General features: G+C 36.1%; 2 protein-coding genes and 1 long non-coding RNA gene across 3 annotated transcripts in view; 1 reads left to right on the top strand and 2 right to left on the bottom strand.

The window, feature by feature from the left end:
• LOC107592020 (calcium-transporting ATPase type 2C member 1) overlaps positions 1–8,426 on the bottom strand; it is a 45,046-nt gene extending 36,620 nt beyond the window's left edge. Inside the window, exon 1 of the mRNA XM_016281367.1 lies at positions 8,377–8,426. Coding sequence (XP_016136853.1) covers positions 8,377–8,400 — 24 coding nt within the window. The 5' untranslated portion in view covers positions 8,401–8,426. The remainder of the gene's footprint in view (positions 1–8,376) is intronic.
• LOC107592041 (uncharacterized) lies at positions 3–1,657 on the bottom strand. The gene is made up of 3 exons (XR_001609939.1): positions 1,492–1,657; positions 356–407; positions 3–39 (listed from the first exon to the last, which is right to left on the bottom strand). It is a non-coding gene; the product is annotated as an uncharacterized lncRNA (long non-coding RNA).
• Positions 8,427–10,482: 2,056 nt separating the features above from the next.
• LOC107592913 (UBX domain-containing protein 11-like) lies at positions 10,483–18,494 on the top strand. Its single transcript, XM_016282493.1, has 13 exons — positions 10,483–10,550; positions 12,936–12,970; positions 13,223–13,339; positions 13,432–13,529; positions 13,722–13,776; positions 14,609–14,691; positions 14,845–15,144; positions 15,286–15,363; positions 16,410–16,560; positions 16,644–16,747; positions 16,831–16,904; positions 17,029–17,163; positions 18,264–18,494. The coding sequence occupies exons 1-13, from the start codon at positions 10,483–10,485 to the stop codon at positions 18,418–18,420; spliced, it is 1,455 nt and encodes a 484-aa protein (XP_016137979.1). The 3' UTR covers positions 18,421–18,494.
• Positions 18,495–19,096: the final 602 nt, after the last annotated feature.

Here is a 19,096-nt window from a genome sequence, read left to right on the forward strand (position 1 = left end):
CATGGTCTCATTTTCACAGTGGGGTTGACACTCGGAAAGCTGAAAAAAGAAAAGATAAAAAATAAACTTATTTTAAACAGATTAAAACAAAACATCAACAGAGGAGGATGTTAGCATCCTGGCTAAATTTAATAACCCATGCAATTTAAAAAGGTTCCAACTTTGGAGGTAATCCCAATCAAAGATTACTAATCTCTCCTCATAAAAACAAAACATGAGTGCAATTGTACAAAAGGATTACAGACCCAGAAGGAACTTTGACCCATTCAATGCTGTACAGGGAAACAACAAACACATCTAGGCAAAGTAGCTCCTGTAAAATCATCTGACACCTTCTCAATTTGCATAGACTTACTTTCAGCTACAAAAAATGTATTAGCGCAATCCACGGCTGTGCCTCAGTCTGACTGGAAGAAGATCGTCCAAAAGTAATAATGGAGCCCAGCAGATGGATTGGAAAGCATTAGGGAACAGAATGACATTAAACTCTAGATGGTCATGAACATCAGGTTAAGTCTCAAAGAGCACAAGATGAAAATCCATGCAATATCCTATCCCAATTGCTTTGCTGGATATTGATCTGGTCAGCTAGCAATAAATCTTTCAATGATTTTTTTCAACACCATCTGCCAATCAAACCTATAAACAAGCATACAGAGATGAAAAACATAGGCTAAATAAACTACATTTTCAAATTTTCTTAAGAAAATGTGAGAGATCCTTCTTGTCGCAGGTGGTTGCTAAGGTGTTCTGGGTGGTTACTTGCTGACTCAAGTCAAAAGACAGACCAATTCAATGTACAGTTCAAATGTGCGGGGTCAATACGATTTTTTATGAATACTTTTCAATATTCAAATATATTCTATCGTGAGCATAAGACACTTCTTTAAAAAAAACATGTAAGCATCTTACTGACCCTAAACTTTTTTTAAAGGTAGTGTGAGTCTATGGGATTTTTAGAAAGTAGCAAAGCTCTTCTAAAGTATAAGCAAAAGTAATAATTTTAATAGTGGCCAGGAACTACTTTCAGACTGTCAGTTTGTTTTCCAATTTTAGGAAGTTTTGGCCAATGGTTTATGTTTACTGTAACTTGTTACTGGTAAATTAAATGTTAATGAGTTAATGAAATGTAGATATATTCTTGGGTCATTCAGAATTACCCAAGGTTAAATGCTCAGAGACTTTATATTAGAATGCTATGCTTTAAACAAACTAGGTTACAATGGAAAGAACAAATCATTCCAGATAGTTCTTTAAATTTTTAGGCACAACATGCAAATATAAACAAAATCCTGCTGTGACTAGATTTCAGGACACGGCCGCAAAACATACCAGACAGACAATAGGCTATAGGCTGAGAATGAGAATGAGCTGAGTTACTCTCAGGATGGATGTCATTGGCGGGTATCATTCAGAGTGATGCCCTTCTTGAAAGACGACAGAGAGAAAAAGACAGAAGAAAGCTACAGAGAAATAGAAAATTGGGGCTACCTTTTGTAGTCTGTATCATGTTACGCATCAGATCCAGCATGAATCTTACAGTGCCCCATACATCAGTTTAGCATCTTGAAGTGTTACACCGTATTCTTCCTGCACTATCACTCCAGCGTAAAGACAAAAGAAAGTATCTTATCGAAGATCTAGCGTGTCTGACCCTGAGCGGATTCCCATAATTAAGAGTGGCAACAGCTTAAACCTGGATGAGCCAATCCCACGTTGTCACCTCTCTCTGAACAGACTCTTTATACTAATGAATGAGTGCTATTCTGAGCTATCCGGGTCAATTTACGAAATTAGTATTGTGCCACGGTTAAGTTTTGTACTGTACAAATAATGTATAAATTGCGTCCATACTCAGAAACTGAATCAGTCTGCTGTCACTGGCTAAAAAATATTATTACAGCGTTTACCTGTCTAACCTGGGAAAAACTGTATCGTTACTGCTGTACACTACCGTTCAAAAGTTTAAAGTTGGTAAGATGTTTCTGAAAGTCTCTTATGTTCACCAAGGCTGTAATATTTGATCAAAAATACAGTAAAGACAGTAACATTGTGAAATATTATTGCAATGTTATATATCTGTAATATTATTATATTATATATCTGCTTTCTACGTTATACATTTTAAAATATAATTTATTCCTGTGATGGCAAAGCTAAATTTTCAGTTTGAAAACAAATGCAAATTGGACTTGTTGGAGAATTGGAGAATATTAAATGAATGCCTTAAACTTAGTTCCTCACACAAAGCAATTGTATAGTATCAGATAGGGTTGTAACGGTATGAGATTTTCACAGTAAGATAATCGTCTCAGAAAAGATCACGGCTTCGCGGTTATCACGGTATATATTAAACAATAATTCTGATCAGTAACAATGACTCTTAAAAGAACAAGAACAAGTTATTTGAGTGAACAAATCCTTTATTACAACAAACTTGAAACCATTTTAATGAAAGTATTGAAGTCTCCCTTCTAAAAAAATAAATAACAATAAAAAAAGAATGGTGTACATCTTATGTATATCTATATCTTACTTTAACATTTTAATTAATGTTTTTAAATGTTTTAAATTAACATTTACTACTCCTTTTATTTTTGGCAAAGTTAAAACATGGACAAACATGATATTCCTTGAAAACAATGTTTAAATAAATTATTTTATTATAAAGAATATTATTGTTGTTATTATAACTTTGAAGTACATTGTACAATGCTGCGGTATCGAAAAAAACCCAAACGCTACCCAACCCTAGTTGAAAGAACCTTTAACATTTTCAGAGATCTAATAATAGTTAAATCTCTCATTGTCCTCAACCATTATCAGTAATATGACTTGAATCTATTATCACTAAGATGTGCAATTTGATTGACAGTTTTTCTCTACAATTCCATCATGTTTTCGGTTACATGTAAATCGGTTACTAAGAAGTGTGATATCAAAAGCAAGATAAGCCATTTATCATCTCACTCAGCCAGCGACATAAATCGAAAATAAATAATTAAATCAAGCTTTAATTGTTTTCGTGTCTCCCGGGCCCCCCTATCTGGGTCTCAATTACAAGCTCTGCCGGGTTCTCCTGCTGACAGAATTGGGCCAAGCGCAGGTTCAAGGCCATACAGACACAGAACAAACTGCTCTCTCAGCGCTCACCATTAGATGATCGAGACTGATCATCTGCAGTCCACTGAGAGGCACAAGGCCATGTTCACTCTAGCAGAGCCTCCACGGAGTTGAAACCGCACTCTGCCCCATCAACCTCTCTTTACCTTTTAAACAGTTCTAGAGTAGGAGCTTACGTATGTGGTATGAACAAATGTGTTAAGAAAAACTAAGCACACAAAAAGGAGGAAAAATGCAGTTCACTAAAAACACTGATAAAAGCATCCTCAGCCCCTGCCATGCCCTTAACAAACCTCACTCTCCATTCTCCATCTGACAAGTTGAGCATTACGCAATACTCCTAAACAAACCAGAACACAAATACGCACAAAAAATTCTTTGAATGGTCACACCTGGATTTCATCTTTGTCTATGGAAATTTTTGAACTTTTGATAGTCAAAAGTCAAAACGCCTCCACCTTTATCCCCTGCTCTGGGTTGAAGGGCATTTCGCATTGTTGCTCAGTATATTTCAATAATCTGAGTCATTCTGTTTGTGAATAAAATGTTGTACATGTATCTATGACAGCAAGAGAGAGAGGGACATAGTGCAAAGAATTTGTTTCTCTCAAGTACAAAGCTGAACAGACTGTGTTACACTGGTATTACCAGGGCTGGGCGATATAGCTAAAAAATGTATCAACGATATAACAGTCAAACACACAATAAAAATTAAACAAATATCTAAATTCTAATGCTTTATATGCAGATTAAATTGGTCTGAAGGAAACTTTTGTCTTGTCTCCCGAGGTCACAGGAGGGCACAATGAGCAAAATAATGCAGCACATTTAAATTGTCAACGCAAGGAAATAAATGTCTATAAAAAACCTGCATTACGTCTAAATTAACTCATATAAATCAAATATAATTTCGTAAATTGCATAAACAATTATGAACAAAACAGCATGTATTTATGCATTGATTAATACAAAGAGCCGAATTGCCCATCACGCAGATTGCTTTTAAAAACATAAGAGATGCAGTGAAAAGGAATCAACCTCCACAAATTCGCGACGTGTTTTCTAAAAGCTTAAACTGTTTTAACTTTGCATGGCTACATCTCTTGTGTGAGACGCGAGTGCTAGGTTTGGGTATCGTTTGGGTTTTTTACGATACCGGTGCCAAATCGATACTTTTAAAACGGTACCGGTGCCTGAACCGATACTTAAATTTTTTTTTTTTTAAATACCCAAAATAGGATGGATTGGCCATTATTGAGCGCTATAAACACATTTAATGTCCGTTTCATTCGTACTGGACGCCAGAGGGCGCCCTCGTGCAGAAACTCCACAAGTGCATCACAGAAGTAATAGGACTCAGGAAATCCCTATCCACCTTTTTCTTGTCGTAAAAATGGGCGCAGCCATTTGGAAAATATATGGGTCTGGCTTCCGGTTTCATCTGCGTCCACTCCGTCCAGCTATTTTTAGCTGAACAAAACAGTTCCTTTTGCTGCTTGATATTGAAAGTTGGTGTGTCTTATATTATTTTAATGTATTATCTGAAATTATGAACACACTGGTTTGTAGTGCAAACAGTTTTACGGTTTACTGCACGTTGTTATTCTCCTCGTTATTTACCTATAGCGGCTAATGAACCGGAAGTCTCACCCATAGGCTTACTTCCGCGTTGAAGAAAAAGGTGGATACTCTTTGCTAATATGGATAAAGGCATTGCTATCACTGTAACTGAGTAAACAGAAGATATAAACATTTTGAATGATAAAACAAAGACAATAAACGCTCGACTGCGACAATGTATAGTTTATCTGTGTTATTCAAGCCATCTTTGGTATTTTCATCATAATTAAGTATATTTATAATCCATTGCTAATCAACAGTCTTTTTACCATATGTTTTTTACAGTATAGAACATATTTTCTGCCTCATTCTGTGACAAGAAGCCACATCAGATCACAAAAGGAAGCAGTTGTGGAGTAAAAACTTTATAGTGTTCTCTTTTGTTGGACAGCAGGTTTAGAAATGCTTCTCATTGCAAGTCATTACAAGTGAAGTTTAGCTTTAATAGGGTGACCATATTTTAGTTTTTCAAAAAGAGGACAGTAGGGGGTGGGTTCGTGGGTAGGGCTCCGCCTAACAGTATAAGTAGCCTGTTTTTTTTTTATAATAAATAAAAAGAAAACAAGTAGAAAGAATAGATAATGCAAGTGTTAGAAGGTCATTATTTATAATAAATAAAATGAAAATAAGTAGAAAGAATAGAGAATGCTAGTGTTAAGAGGCTTTTCTTTCTTTATAAATAAAACAAGTAGTTAGAATAGAAATAGAATAGAGTGCAAATGTTAGAGGGTCAAGTTAAAAAAATAATAGAAGATAAAATTGAATTAGCAATATAATAAAGAGTGCTAGAGTTAGAGGATCAAATGTAGATGAAAGAGATGCGTTTTCAGCTGTTTCTTGAAAATATTAAGTACTCAGCTGCTTGGATTGAGTTGGGCAGGTCATTCCACCAGGAGAGAACAGTTAATGTAGAAGACCATGAAAGTTTTATCATAGGTAGAATGCAAAATGTTTCAATACAAGCATTTCAGTCAAATGTAATTTATGCAATATTTCAAACCTTTACACAGAGTGAAAATAAACAGCGCAAAAGCTCATTCAAAAATATTTAAATACACCACATCCTGAGAGCGGCTCCCTGATGCGCAAAAATTATACACAATATTAGAATGTTTAAAGGATTGGACACAAAAATCGCGGGAGCAGCCGGCAATGGTCAGAGATTCAGCGGCAGTGGGATTAAGAAAACAGCCGAATCCCGGACATTTTGGGCAATTAAGAAATCCCGGCCAGACACATTTTTGTAGGTCCAAAAAGAGGACATGTGCAGGGAAAAGAGGACGTATGGTCACCCTAGCTAGCGGTATCTACCTGCTGCCAACAGAGCAAGTGTAATTACTGCATTCATGTGCTCCTCGGATGCTCTCATTTCCCTTTCCGACTTGCTTTCGTGAAATTATTTTTCACGTGCGGTGCCGGTGATTCTTACGTCCGTTTCGGAGAACAAATATTTCAATCGATCGCTCAAGCATTTAAGTGGCACCGAAATGAGGTACCGAAATCTGCTTTCCATATTGGCACCGGGTTTCGGTATCCAACCCTAGTGAGTGCAGCAGTCATATTTGTCCGTCTAAAAATGTGCTGAATATGCATCTGTGTGAATGGCTTGGTTTCAGTTTTCACCTAATCAAGATCTTCTCCGCATTGAGCTTCTATATTTCTCTAATATTTTGAATGCATAACACAGCAGCGGCGCATCTCGTGGGCTAGACTAACAAAACATTCAAATGCAACAACGTCACTTACATCACTGCATCTCGCGCGCCCCTGATGACGCTCCCTGACGCACTTCTAACATTCAAATGCAAATGTTTATTTTAATTTCGACTAATATTCATTTTTTATTCACAATCTCCTCATCACAGGCAGGCACAGCACTCAATTCATTATGTGTTCGTGTTTGTGTGCCGTCTGCGTCACTCATAGCACGTGCCTATATCGTGCACTACATCGAACATTTTTATATCGTTATTGAAGGTGTACCGTCGCTAAATATTGATACCGTTTTATCGCCCAGGCCTAGGTATTACACTGACTATTTACAATATTTGCAATGCTATCAATAAATAAGACATTTTAGACAAATTAACCAACATTGTGAATGCCTAAAGACTGCGCCATAGACATGTTCTGCACTATTCTTTGTCACAACTCATGAGTATGAAAGCCCAAATGCAGACTGTTCGTTTCTTTATTTTTTTTAACGCCATGCCAGCTTTTTTGGCTATTTTCATGGTAAAAAACAAGCTTAAATTATTAAAATTCTAATACATTTTGAATAACTTTTTCAAGGGTTTCAACAGAATAAAACAAGTTCAATCATTCCTGAGAATCTTCTTTACTCAAATGGTTTGTTCTTTTGAACAATTTGAATGACTCAACTCAAACCACTGATTCAACTATTTGTCTGCACAATTGCTTAAAAAAAAAAAAAAGACAAAAAGAAAAAAAATCATACAGGTTTGGAATGAAATTGACAATTTTCATTTTTGCGCGAGTTATCGTTTTTAAGCATTGATGCAATATTTTGAGGGGAAAAAATGCTAGTATTGACACAGCCCTACTAATAAGTATGCACAATGGTGATATTGCCAACAAACGAGAATAAAACAAATATATCCAGAGAAAGGGGTCTGTTTGGGGTGTTAGTGACCATATTAAAAGGAATAATACGTTAATTTAATGTTTACAAAGTGAGAGTTGAATTCAGAACAAATGAAAGATTATCATTTACAATGGAATACATCCAGGCTTAGAGATCATACAGTTCAACAAAAACAAAAAGCGGTATTGTCGACTCTGAAAGTCTGTTCTGAGAAGAGTGTTGTTGAAACAAGAACAGAGCTTCCCACAGAGAAAGAAAATCTTTTTTCTCCAAAACCAAGGTAAACAAGGGACCAAACATCCGAGCACTGGCTGCTCAGTAGTGGGAAATCAAAAAATTGATTCCACTTGTGAAAATACCAAACTAAAACTTTCAGGATTGCATCACAACCTTAAACTGAAACACATGCTATCAGTCGCCTTACTCCCTAATTTCACTATTGCTTTGGTTTTGAATGTATTGACAGATTTCCTTATTTTGGGGAGGACACTGACAGCAAAACACATGACGTCTAACCTTAAAGCTTCTCCCGTCGCTTTTCACGCCGGTGTCCGTTGCTTTAACGTTATTTGAATGACTGTCGCTCGCCGAGCGCTAGCGGCGACAACGCGCTATCTGCTAATGTTTAAATCACGCCGGCGAGTCTCTAATTATGTTTTATCAGTGTTTCATGGCATACTTTCACACCGAGCGCAGTGTGGAACAACGTCTAAACAAACGGGGCTTTGTCTGAACCTCGCAGTGAGGATTTCTGAGCGCTATAAAGCCGGCAATGGGTCTCGGAGTAAGGAAAACGGGCGCCGAGCGCTAGCGGCGACAACGCGCTATCTGCTAATGTTTAAATCACGCCGGCGAGTCTCTAATTATGTTTTATCAGTGTTTCATGGCATACATTCACACCGAGCGCAGTGTGGAACAACGTCTAAACAAACGGGGCTTTGTCTGAACCTCGCAGTGAGGATTTCTGAGCGCTATAAAGCCGGCAATGGGTCTCGGAGTAAGGAAAACGGTCTTTTCTTGAAACTTACCAGCGGGTCCTTTTTCTTTTGCATCTTCCGTGAGCTTTCGTCAGGTCTATCTGACGCTGACGGCCGCTGATGGCGTCATCGCGCAGGGCACGCAAAAGGGGGCGGGGCGACGTAGCTCACAACAGTGACAGCACAAGTCAGTTTACTTGACTGACAGGCAAGGCGTTGATGCACTATAACTGATGCATCGTTCTTGGAAATCAGTTATTATCAGTGTTGGGGTAACGCGTTACAAGTAACGCGAGTTACGTAATCAGATTACTTTTTTCTAGTAACTAGTAAAGTAACGTATTACTTTTTAATTTACAAGAGAATATCTGAGTTACTTTTTCAAATAAGTAACGCAAGTTCCTTTTTTTTCCAATTTATTGATCGACAGCTCTCCTGTCCCCATGTTGAGAGAAATCAGATGTTACTGTAGTTCTAAACTAAATATGAATATGCATTAATTCATCTAAAAAAAATACAAGACAGGTTCAGTATTCCTCAAAACGAATAAAAACAATGCAACTCAGAATATAACGCAAACCTGCAATAATTAAATGTTAAACAACACAAATATCCTTTATGTATTTAATCCCATTCTTTTAACCAATGTCTTCGATGATTCAGTTCAACAATACTAATAAGCAAAAATTACTCTAGACAAACATTTGTGTGTCTTTTTTATTGCTGAAGTGTGTTGAAATGTCTTCTTCTGCATTCTACTGTACGGACGTAACTGTACTTTCCCTTCAGCCTGAGGCGTATTCATTTCACTTTTGGTGTGAAAAGGCTTTTATATTTGCCAAAAATATAACTTTTTTATTTTTAAAAACAAACAAGCAAGCCCTGTCCAGATGTAAAAAGAAACGCAAAAGTAACGCAACGCATTACTTTCCATAAAAAGTAACTAAGTAACGTAATTAGTTACTTTTTATGGAGTAACGCAATATTGTAATGCATTACATTTAAAAGTTACTTTCCCCAACACTGGTTATTATAATCATATATGGAGTAATTATTTGTACTAGGTGTAAATAGCCACTGCCAAATATAACTAAGTATACCAGATTCCGTGTCTGGTATTTGAATATAATACAATTTTCTTTAGGTATTAATTTTGACATCGTTTTAGGGATCAGAAAAATACGTTGAAACAGCGTTCGGGCAAAAAAGTACAATTACAGGAAAACCGACTAATTTTGCGAAAGCTGTGTCCCCACTGCGTCAGTGTGGCATACCACTAGTTATTTATTCAAATGGCTACAAATTAAAATATAGCTGTTGTTGTTTTGTTAAGACGATTTTTTTATGTAGATTTGGTTAACAATGCACTATTTTGCACTGCATTTATTTTGTTAGTTAGTTAGTTAGCGCATTCCCGCACTACGCGTTTCAAGCTTAGACATAGCACCATCATTTCCATATGTATCTGTTTTAAACTGAATTGGTCTAAACTGATTTTTTATTATTATTATTGAAGAAATGATTGAACATTACAATGCATTTGAACAATTAAGTCCACATACACAAGAAAGAAGATCAATCTTAATATGTAAGACAGCATTTCAGAGAAGAGAGAACGAAAAAAAATCAATAAAATAAAATAATAATAATAATAATAATTAAAAACATACATATAAACAACCACACAATAGCTCAGATTATCTTTCTTCCTTCCTTAGGACAAAATCAAGGACTACAGCGGGGGGTCTAAACTGATGGTGTGACACGTCCCGATCTCGCCTTCATCACAGACGGATCCGCAGCGCCGCCGAGCGGAGCCACAGCCACAGCACAGCCACAGCACAGCCACAGCCACAGCCACAGCACAGCCACAGCACAGCACAGCCACAGCTCTCAACAAGCGGAGCTTTCTCGTTACCAATGACAACCGCTCAAACAAACATCCCAGGACTGAGAACTAACTTAGTTAAACACAGATATGCTGTATGCCTTTCATGAACATTTCCAAACTAAATAGCTCAGCTAATTTTTCAGGTCAAAATATTGCTTTTCTGAATATCGTGTGCTTGGGATAGCAAAGGAAGAGTTATATCCTTGGGGTTTGAAGTGCGTGCAGCTACTTTTCTGCATTCTAAATAACGTTCTGCTGTTGGAAACATGAGCTCACCGCTGTCCACGCTGAGGAAGAACAAACGAGCTCCTCTACCAGACATACAGAGTGATGGGTACGTTCAGTTCCAACAAAATGCAGCAGTGAATGTTAAATACCGAAAAATACTAAAGCATAAGCATCTTTTTTGAAAAGCTGTGACACTGACACTTGAAACCATGAAATTATTTGATATGTAATCCAACTGTGCTAGAAATGACACTCTAACCTCTAAATGTGTGTTCCTTTTTTCAGAATACCATATCCAGTACCACATTCATAACTTAATTCAGAACTAATATTGTCTCCTATTTTTCGAGTGTATTGTGGTCCAGATGCTGATAATATCTAATGTAAAAATTATAATACAAATACTAGGAGTGACAAATACAAATACAATCATATATTGGATTTTGGTCAAACATAACAATCATCTAGAAAGTGACGTAATGTTTGGTGATGAAAACATGCATTAGCAATGAATTTAAAACATCCCACCCTTCCCATAAAATCACAGAAATCTGCATGATATTTTCAAGATTTGATCAAAAGATGATTACCAATTTAAATGAACCTTTAACCGGACATTCATGTTATGTTCCATCCTGTTCTTGAAATTGTGTAAATAATCAAGTTATTATTAATAGAGGTCAAAGTAGCTGAGCTTGACCAGAGCAGATCGGTGAAAGTCTGCTGTAGCTTTTTATCAAAATACACCCAAAAATGAACATTGTCATCATTTATTCACCCTGAAGTCGTTTCAAACCTGCATGAATTTCCTTCTTCTGTTGAACATAAAAGAAGATGTTTTGAAGAATGCATGTAACCAAGCAGCTGTTGGTCCCCATAGACCTGTTCGGTTGTCAACATTCTTCAAAATATTTTCTTTTGTGTTCAGCAGAAGAAATTCATACAGGTTTGAAACAACTTGACCTAAAATGTTAAAATTACAATAACCTAAAATTACAATAATTGTTGTATAATCTACCCTGCTGTGTGAGCTATAAGAAGCATTCGGTATTTGCGGTTACAGAGACACTACCCTGTATTTCCTTATTTTGTTCTTGCATCGCGGTGCTCGGGATGTTTCTGGGCTGCAAACTTTGGCCAGTGGTTGTGCCGCCCTCAGCCCATAACGATGCATGGCGCAGGTGAGGGCTGGACTTTATTGTCTGCCATTACCTGTCATCAGTGTTGGGGGTAACGCATTACAAGTACCGCGAGTTACGTAATCAGATTACTTTTTTCAAGTAACTAGTAAAGTAACGCATTACTTTTTAATTTACAAGAGAATATCAGAGTTACTTTTTCAAATAAGTAACGCAAGTTACTTTTTTTTCCAATTTATTGATCGACAGCTCTCCTGTCCCCATGTTGAGAGAAATCAGATGTTACTGTAGTTCTAAAATAAATATGAATATGCATTAATTCATCTAAAAAAATACAAGACAGGTTCAGTTTTCCTCAAAATGAATAAAAATAATGCAACTCAGAATATGACGCAAACCTGCAATAATTAAATGTTGAACAACACAAATATCCTTTATGTATTTAATCCCATTCTATTAACCAATGTCTTCGATGATTCAGTTCAACCGTACTAATAAGCAAAAATTACTCTAGACAAACATTTGTGTGTCTTTTTTATTGCTGAAGTGTGTTGAAATTTCTTCTTCTGCATTCTACTGTACGGACGGAATTTTACTTCCCCTTCAGCCTGAGGCTGATTCATTTCACTTTTGGTGTGAAAAGGCTTTTATATTTGCCAAAAATATAACTTTTTTATTTTAAAAACAAACAAGCAAGCCCTGTCCAGATGTAAAAAGTAACGGAAAAGTAACACAACGCATTACTTTCCATAAAAAGTAACCAAGTAACGTAATTAGTTACTTTTTTAGGGAGTAATGCAATATTGTAATGCATTACTTTTAAAAGTAACTTTCCCCAACACTGCCTGTCATCTGTAACTCGACAGATGACTAGCCATTGTAGTTACATTTTTATGATGACACGTAATTTGTGTTTACTAGTGAGCGAGATTGAAGATAGCTAAACTCACTCGCAAATTACAGCCAGCCATCTAACTATTAGCTTAACACTGAAACAAGTGTACAGTACACATGCCATTTATGCATGATAAACACAATATTTGAACAATATTTGTAAAATACCTCAACGCCGTCACTCATCTTCATGCAGGTAGTCTGTTGAGTCAGTTGGACTGTGTGTGTTCTGGCAAAGGCAGGGCGGTGTGCTTTAGATGGCGTTTCACCTGCGAGGACGGGACAAGAATTTTGCGTTTACAAAAAGTGACTTTACATTTCTTCACAGTGTACCTTTAAATGTGCCCCCGCCCCCCCCCCCAAAGTTATAGAATTCAAAGGTACTGCATTACAAGAATGACCTAGACTCTAGACCGTATTTGAAATAATCAAATGTCATATCTGTTTTTGTGATCTAGGGAAAGAAAGCCTTACAAAGAAAGGTCAGACAATGGTAAGACTTACAGACATTTTACAGTTTTCTCATCTGTCCTAACAAGCGAATAAAATGTCAAGAGTCGGGAAGAGTTTGAACTGCTTTTCTAATGCCATCCTCTACAGATAACATAGATGGCAGGTTTCCATGCCAGTGATGGAATATAAAAGCATATGGGAGATAAAATTAGAAAATCGAAAACGCACAGAGAAAACAATACATCAATGGATCTTATAAATCACTTAAATGTATCAATTTGGATTTTTTCAGACTATGAAGCTAAATTATTCAGAGATATTTTTCCACAAAACCAGCCAGTAGCACACATCACAGACAATCTTTCCACTGTAAGATCAAAGGTCATGCAAAAGGCGGCGGCGAAAAAAGGTACCATGACTGAATTGACCAGTTAAACTAAATGTGTTTTTATCGAAACTTTAAATATGATGTCTCACAAATCTTCTCTAAACATGTCACAGCTCCGCCGAGTGATTTTGAACTTATGTCAAGTATGATGCAGAAGATCGTTCAGCTTGAGAGAAAGGTGAAAACTCAGGCTGTGGATATTGAGCATAAGGTAAGACACTTCCTTCATTCTTGTTGTCTCACTGTCCTGAATCTGTTTTGCTGTACAGCCTAAGTATCCATGTTTGTATGTTTACAATCATCAGTGTTACGTCAGATGTCTCCGGATGCACGGCTGATAATAATGTTTTCAGGTGTCTTCTTGTGGTATTAGCTCTTAATTTCCTTCCATTTCCTGCTCAAGGCAAGAAGAATAGCAGTTCTGGAAGAGAAACGGAATCTTTTGCAAGAGGCAAAAGGTAATTATTATTTCTTAAACAAACAGGAGTTAAAATTGCAGAACGAATGAGTTAGCATTCTAGAGCCTACAGTAAGACACTAAAACACTTAAAACCATAGACTGTATAAAAACACTTTGTTATTATTAGGTTCAATCCCTTTTAAATTCCCATAATTGTAATGAGAAAAAGATATTTATATATTATTTAAAACGACAATTTATAATGTAATATAATATACATTTGAAGTATTTAGTGTTATATAACAATATAACTAAGTTGCATTTTTTTCAGTATGTATCTAAGCATTTACTGGATCTATGCCGATTTGAATAAATACTCAAATAAAATAGAAGTTATTAATATCATTCAAAGTATTTATTGTTGTAATCTATGCTTATTTTGAGTGTTGAATTTTCAGTATTTATGCATTTATCTAATATAATACACATTTCAAGTATTTATTATTGTAATCTGTTCTGATTTTAATCATTTAATTTCATTTTCATTAAGCATTTATCTAAGCTGATTCTAATAAATAAAATAAAATTCTATAATTATTAATATAAAGTATTTATTGTTGTAATCTATGCTAATTTGAATTTTTAAAAAGCCATGTACGATTCTCATCAATGTTACAGTTATAATTTAATGAGGCTCGTCAAGTAAAGTAACAAAAATCATAAACAAACCCAAAACATCTGGACATTATTACAGGTGTGAATGGATTATTTGAGGGTGAAATATGACCCAGACATACAGGCTTACACTACAGTACTAGTTTTTGCTAATGCTTTTTCAACCAGTTAAGTAGTCATATAAAAGCTCGACTAAACAAATGTGTTTTCTTTAGAGAAATCTACAAGTAATGAGAACCAAGACGAAGAACTGGTTAAATTGTGCCTCAAGCTTCAAAACCAAGTGTGGGAAATGGAGGTGAGCAGCTTTGTGTGATTGTTTTCTTTCAACCGGTTACATACTTAGATGTTTGTAATGGTATGCAGAAAACAAACCAGGGGTCATTCCTGTATAATTACAACAAAATAGTTATTGGAAACTCACCAGAATGGCATTTTCCCATCCACACAGAAGTTTCTGAATGATTATGGGATGGTCTGGGTTGGAAGTTATGAAGAACATGATAAGCAGGCCAGCAGCCATCTTCCTGAAGCAACTAATGCACGCAAGAGTTTCAGAATGAACTATGACCTGGTCCTGCAGAACATCCAGGAACTGAACATCGTAGCAGGGGAAGGGGAGTCCCATGTGACCGCTGTCCCTGGTGGGGCCAAACTTACCCAGCAGTCTTCCATACCTCTTTGGCTCTACAAAAACGGCATTGTCATGTTCAGTGGTCCATTCCGCTCCTATCAAGACCCACGCACACAGGTTCAGTTGTTTTCCTGCTTTGGACTTACATCACTTAATTTGACTACATAAATAGCATACATTTTCCACAGCCAGCTTCCATTTACTTTAGATGAATCATCAGATTTATCATTGCTTGTAAGATTTACCTTCTTGTTGTAGGAATTCATGCAGGACTTGATGGATGGGTTTTTTCCTTCTGAGCTTCAGGAAAGGTTTCCTAATGGTGTGCCCTTCCAGGTGTGGACTGTGAATGAATGCACTTTTCATCATTAATATCTTCACTACGAATACTGTTGCTCATATTTAGGGTTATGGATTTATCAAATCCCTAACCCTACACAAAAGTTCAAAAGTTTGGGTTGATAATATTCTGATATGTTTTTGAAAGTTTCTTATGCTCATAAAGGATGCATTTATTTGATCTAAAAATACAGTAAAAACAGTAATATTAATATATATAATAACCATAAAAAATGTTTATTCTTGTGATTAGTCCAGTCTTTGGTGTCACATGATCCTTCAGAAATCATTCTAATATGCTGATTTGGTCAAGAAACATGTATTATTATTAATACTGAAAACAATTTTTGTGGAAACTGTGATACATTTTTTTCAGGATTTTTTGATGAATAGAAAATTCAAAAGAACAGCATTTGTTTGAAGTAAAAATCTTTTGTACATTATAAATGTCTTTACTGCCACTTTCAATCAATTTAAAGCAGCACTATGTAAGTTTTGGCGCTCTAGCGGTTAATAAACAGAACTGCACACATCCCGCGGAAGAACATTCCAACCGGAGCTACTTCTCTAACTTTATGCCTATGGCGATTCACGCAGGTATGTGTTACTCCGCAGCGGTGACGACCCGACCAGGCTATACTAGTCCAAATATAAGTACTTATTATAAGTGTACCGTAACCGTAGTGATTCGGAATAAGACAAAAACGCGGTTTGGAAGATGAATTCATGATGTACTCGCTCATTATATAAATTTTGAACACAGAAAAAGTTACATAGTGCTGCTTTAAGGCATCTTTGCTTTAAACATTTTTTTTTAAATTGTACTGACCCTAAACTTTTGAACAGTGTAGTGCAAGTGTTCAACTTTGCCATGTCACTTGCATTATACCTCTAATTATTAATAATTAAATTATTGTTAAAATACTTAGGGATTTTATGTGGCGTGTGAAAAATCCCATCGACTTAAATTAAGGAAGGATGCTATATATAGTTATAGTTATCATTCTTTAACTGTTATGTATGATCTTGAACCACAAAAATAGGTTAGTGACAAACGGGACGATGAGTTCATAGTTAGGCGACCAGGGACCGAGTTTCCTGGAAGAGGGCAAACTATAGAAGGAGCAGGAAGGCATTCGGTGGACAGTTCTGAGCAGACCAGCTCCACAGCGCCAAAACAGAGTCAGATACCAGGTTTGAACATGATTTTGGTATGATTCACAGTTACTCTATTACATAAAAAAATGGAATTTAAATTGACATTCTGTGGCATTTAGGCAAAAAGCTGTCCATGGAACAGTTCTTGCGGAAGCTCCCAGAGACTGTGGTGAAGGAAGGCAAAGTGATTAGTATACGTGACTCAATCAAGGCTCATCTTCTGGTCAGTGTAGTCATGTTTCAGTCAGTCCCGTTTAGGGTCGTTCAGTCACATTTCCCACTGAACTGAATTTCCGTTTTGTTAAGGGCTTTCCTGATGGTGCCAAAAGTCACTCGGTGACTACTGTGGAAACATCTACCCTGCAGGCCTTGAGAGAATGGTATCAAAAACCTAATTATCTTAAAGTTATGACCAAACAGAAGAGCTTTGATAGACAGCATGAAAGTTGATTAGAGTTCCTGACTTGAATAATTAACTTTCCCCACCCATGTGGTGTGATTCAGTGAGACAGACTCTTCACTATCAGCACAAGTCACCACACTACGACTGAAGTCTGAGGATGGCATGGAGACATTTATCATGAGAATGTACTTCACGGAGACCATTGGAGATCTCCGTCACTACTTGGACCTGAAAAGGTTTGAGATACGACTACAAGCTTTCAAAATTGATACTCAAACACAGTTTCAAAATTAAGAGATCTGCCACTCTAGGGAGCATTTTAAGAGATCAGACATGCTCCATATGTAGGCAACTTATTTATGCTGCCTCCTAAAATGCGTAAAAACATTTAAAAAAAACACAAAACAGCATTACATGTATTCCCAAAATACATCTAATATAATAAACTCACGAACCAAGAGAAATGCAGGTTATAAATATACTTTTAATTAATTAAATACTGAAATGCATAAATAAAAATGTTATAAAATAATTCAAAACTAAAACAATTTCTACAAATTTACTCATCCTTTGGCCTTCCAAGATTTAGAGTTTGCTTTTTCATCGGAACAGATGTGGACAGATTTAATCAGATTTGTAACATTACATCACTTGCTCATCAATAGATCCTCTGCAGTGAATGGGTGCCGTCAGAAATAGAGTCCAAACAGCTGATAAAAACATCCACAAGTAATCCACACAACTGCAGTCCATCAATTAACATCTTGTGAAGTGAAAAATTGCATGTTTTTAAGAAACAAATCCATTATTAAGACGTTTTAACTTTAAATCGTCAATTCTGGTCAAAATATGAGTCCATAATCCATAGTAATGCTTCCTCCTGTAATCCATCCCCTGTTGTCATCTCACATCAAAATCCAGACATATTTGTTTAGAACTGTTTTTGCTTGTAAACAGTTTTTCACTTCACAAGATATTAATTGATGGACTGGAGTCATGTGGACTACTTGTGGATTATTGTGATGTTTTTATCAGCTGTTTAACTGTCAATCTGACGGCACCCATTCACTGCAGAGGATCCATTGGTGAGCAAGTGATGTAATGCTTAATTTCTCCAAATCTGTTCCAATGAAAAAAAACCTAATCTACATCTTGGAAGGCCTGAGGATGAATACATTTACAGCAAATATTCATTTTTGGGTGAACTATTCCTTTAATACCGTTTTGCCCAAATTTTAAGTATGGTGTCTATATTTATGAGCAGAAATATTATACAGGTTGTCATCCTTTTCGAGTAAGCTTACAGACAATAATTTGAGCCAATCTCTTTTGACAGAGGACCGGGTGCTGCACTATATGACATCATTAGTGCATTTCCACAACGGTGCTACAGTGATGACACCCAGACGCTACTGTCCTGTGGTCTGACTCCAAATGCAGCGCTGCTCCTGCGTCCACAAGCTTCATCACACAGACAGTGTGGAGACACATAAAGAACAACAACCATCAGCTCATAACCAGTGAGCATCATTAATGCACTTTTACAGTGATGCTACAACATTGCTGACTCCAGCTGTCTCACTGATCATACATCAACATGTATGGATTTTGGATATTGATAAATCAGGTAGATGTCCAAACACATCAATAAGCAGGTTTAAAATAATTTTTAAAAAGTAATCAATTTACTAAATGATTGATACATTTTCAATTAAACAATTCAAATTACAATAATTTATTATCAGCTGATATTATAAAAAATATTTTTCTATTCTCTGTAAATGAACCTGGAGGTAACACCCAATCACCTGTCAAGGTGGTCTATGGTTTATATTATTTCATTCCATATTATTGTTCCAACTAAATCTTTTAAACATATTTTTTATTTTAAACCATTTGCAGAAATGTATTCATTTACAAAAAGTCTTTTGGGTGAGGTCAAATACACTGAAACATCCCTATAATAAACGGGTTTGGCTGCTTTAGATACTCCCATTATTAAGAGGTGCAAAACAAATCAAGCATGTTGTTGTTGTTGTTGTTGTTGTTGTTGAATGGTGTGTACTACTTCTGCTTGTAATTACATACGAAATGTAATTGCATATTAAAAATGACAATGTTCATTGTAATTTCTATATTACCAAATGCTAAAATGTAGTCATTTCTATA

Source organism: Sinocyclocheilus grahami, unplaced genomic scaffold (assembly GCF_001515645.1).
Source record: "Sinocyclocheilus grahami isolate Dianchi unplaced genomic scaffold, SAMN03320097.WGS_v1.1 scaffold9.1, whole genome shotgun sequence".
Taxonomy (NCBI): domain Eukaryota; kingdom Metazoa; phylum Chordata; class Actinopteri; order Cypriniformes; family Cyprinidae; genus Sinocyclocheilus; species Sinocyclocheilus grahami.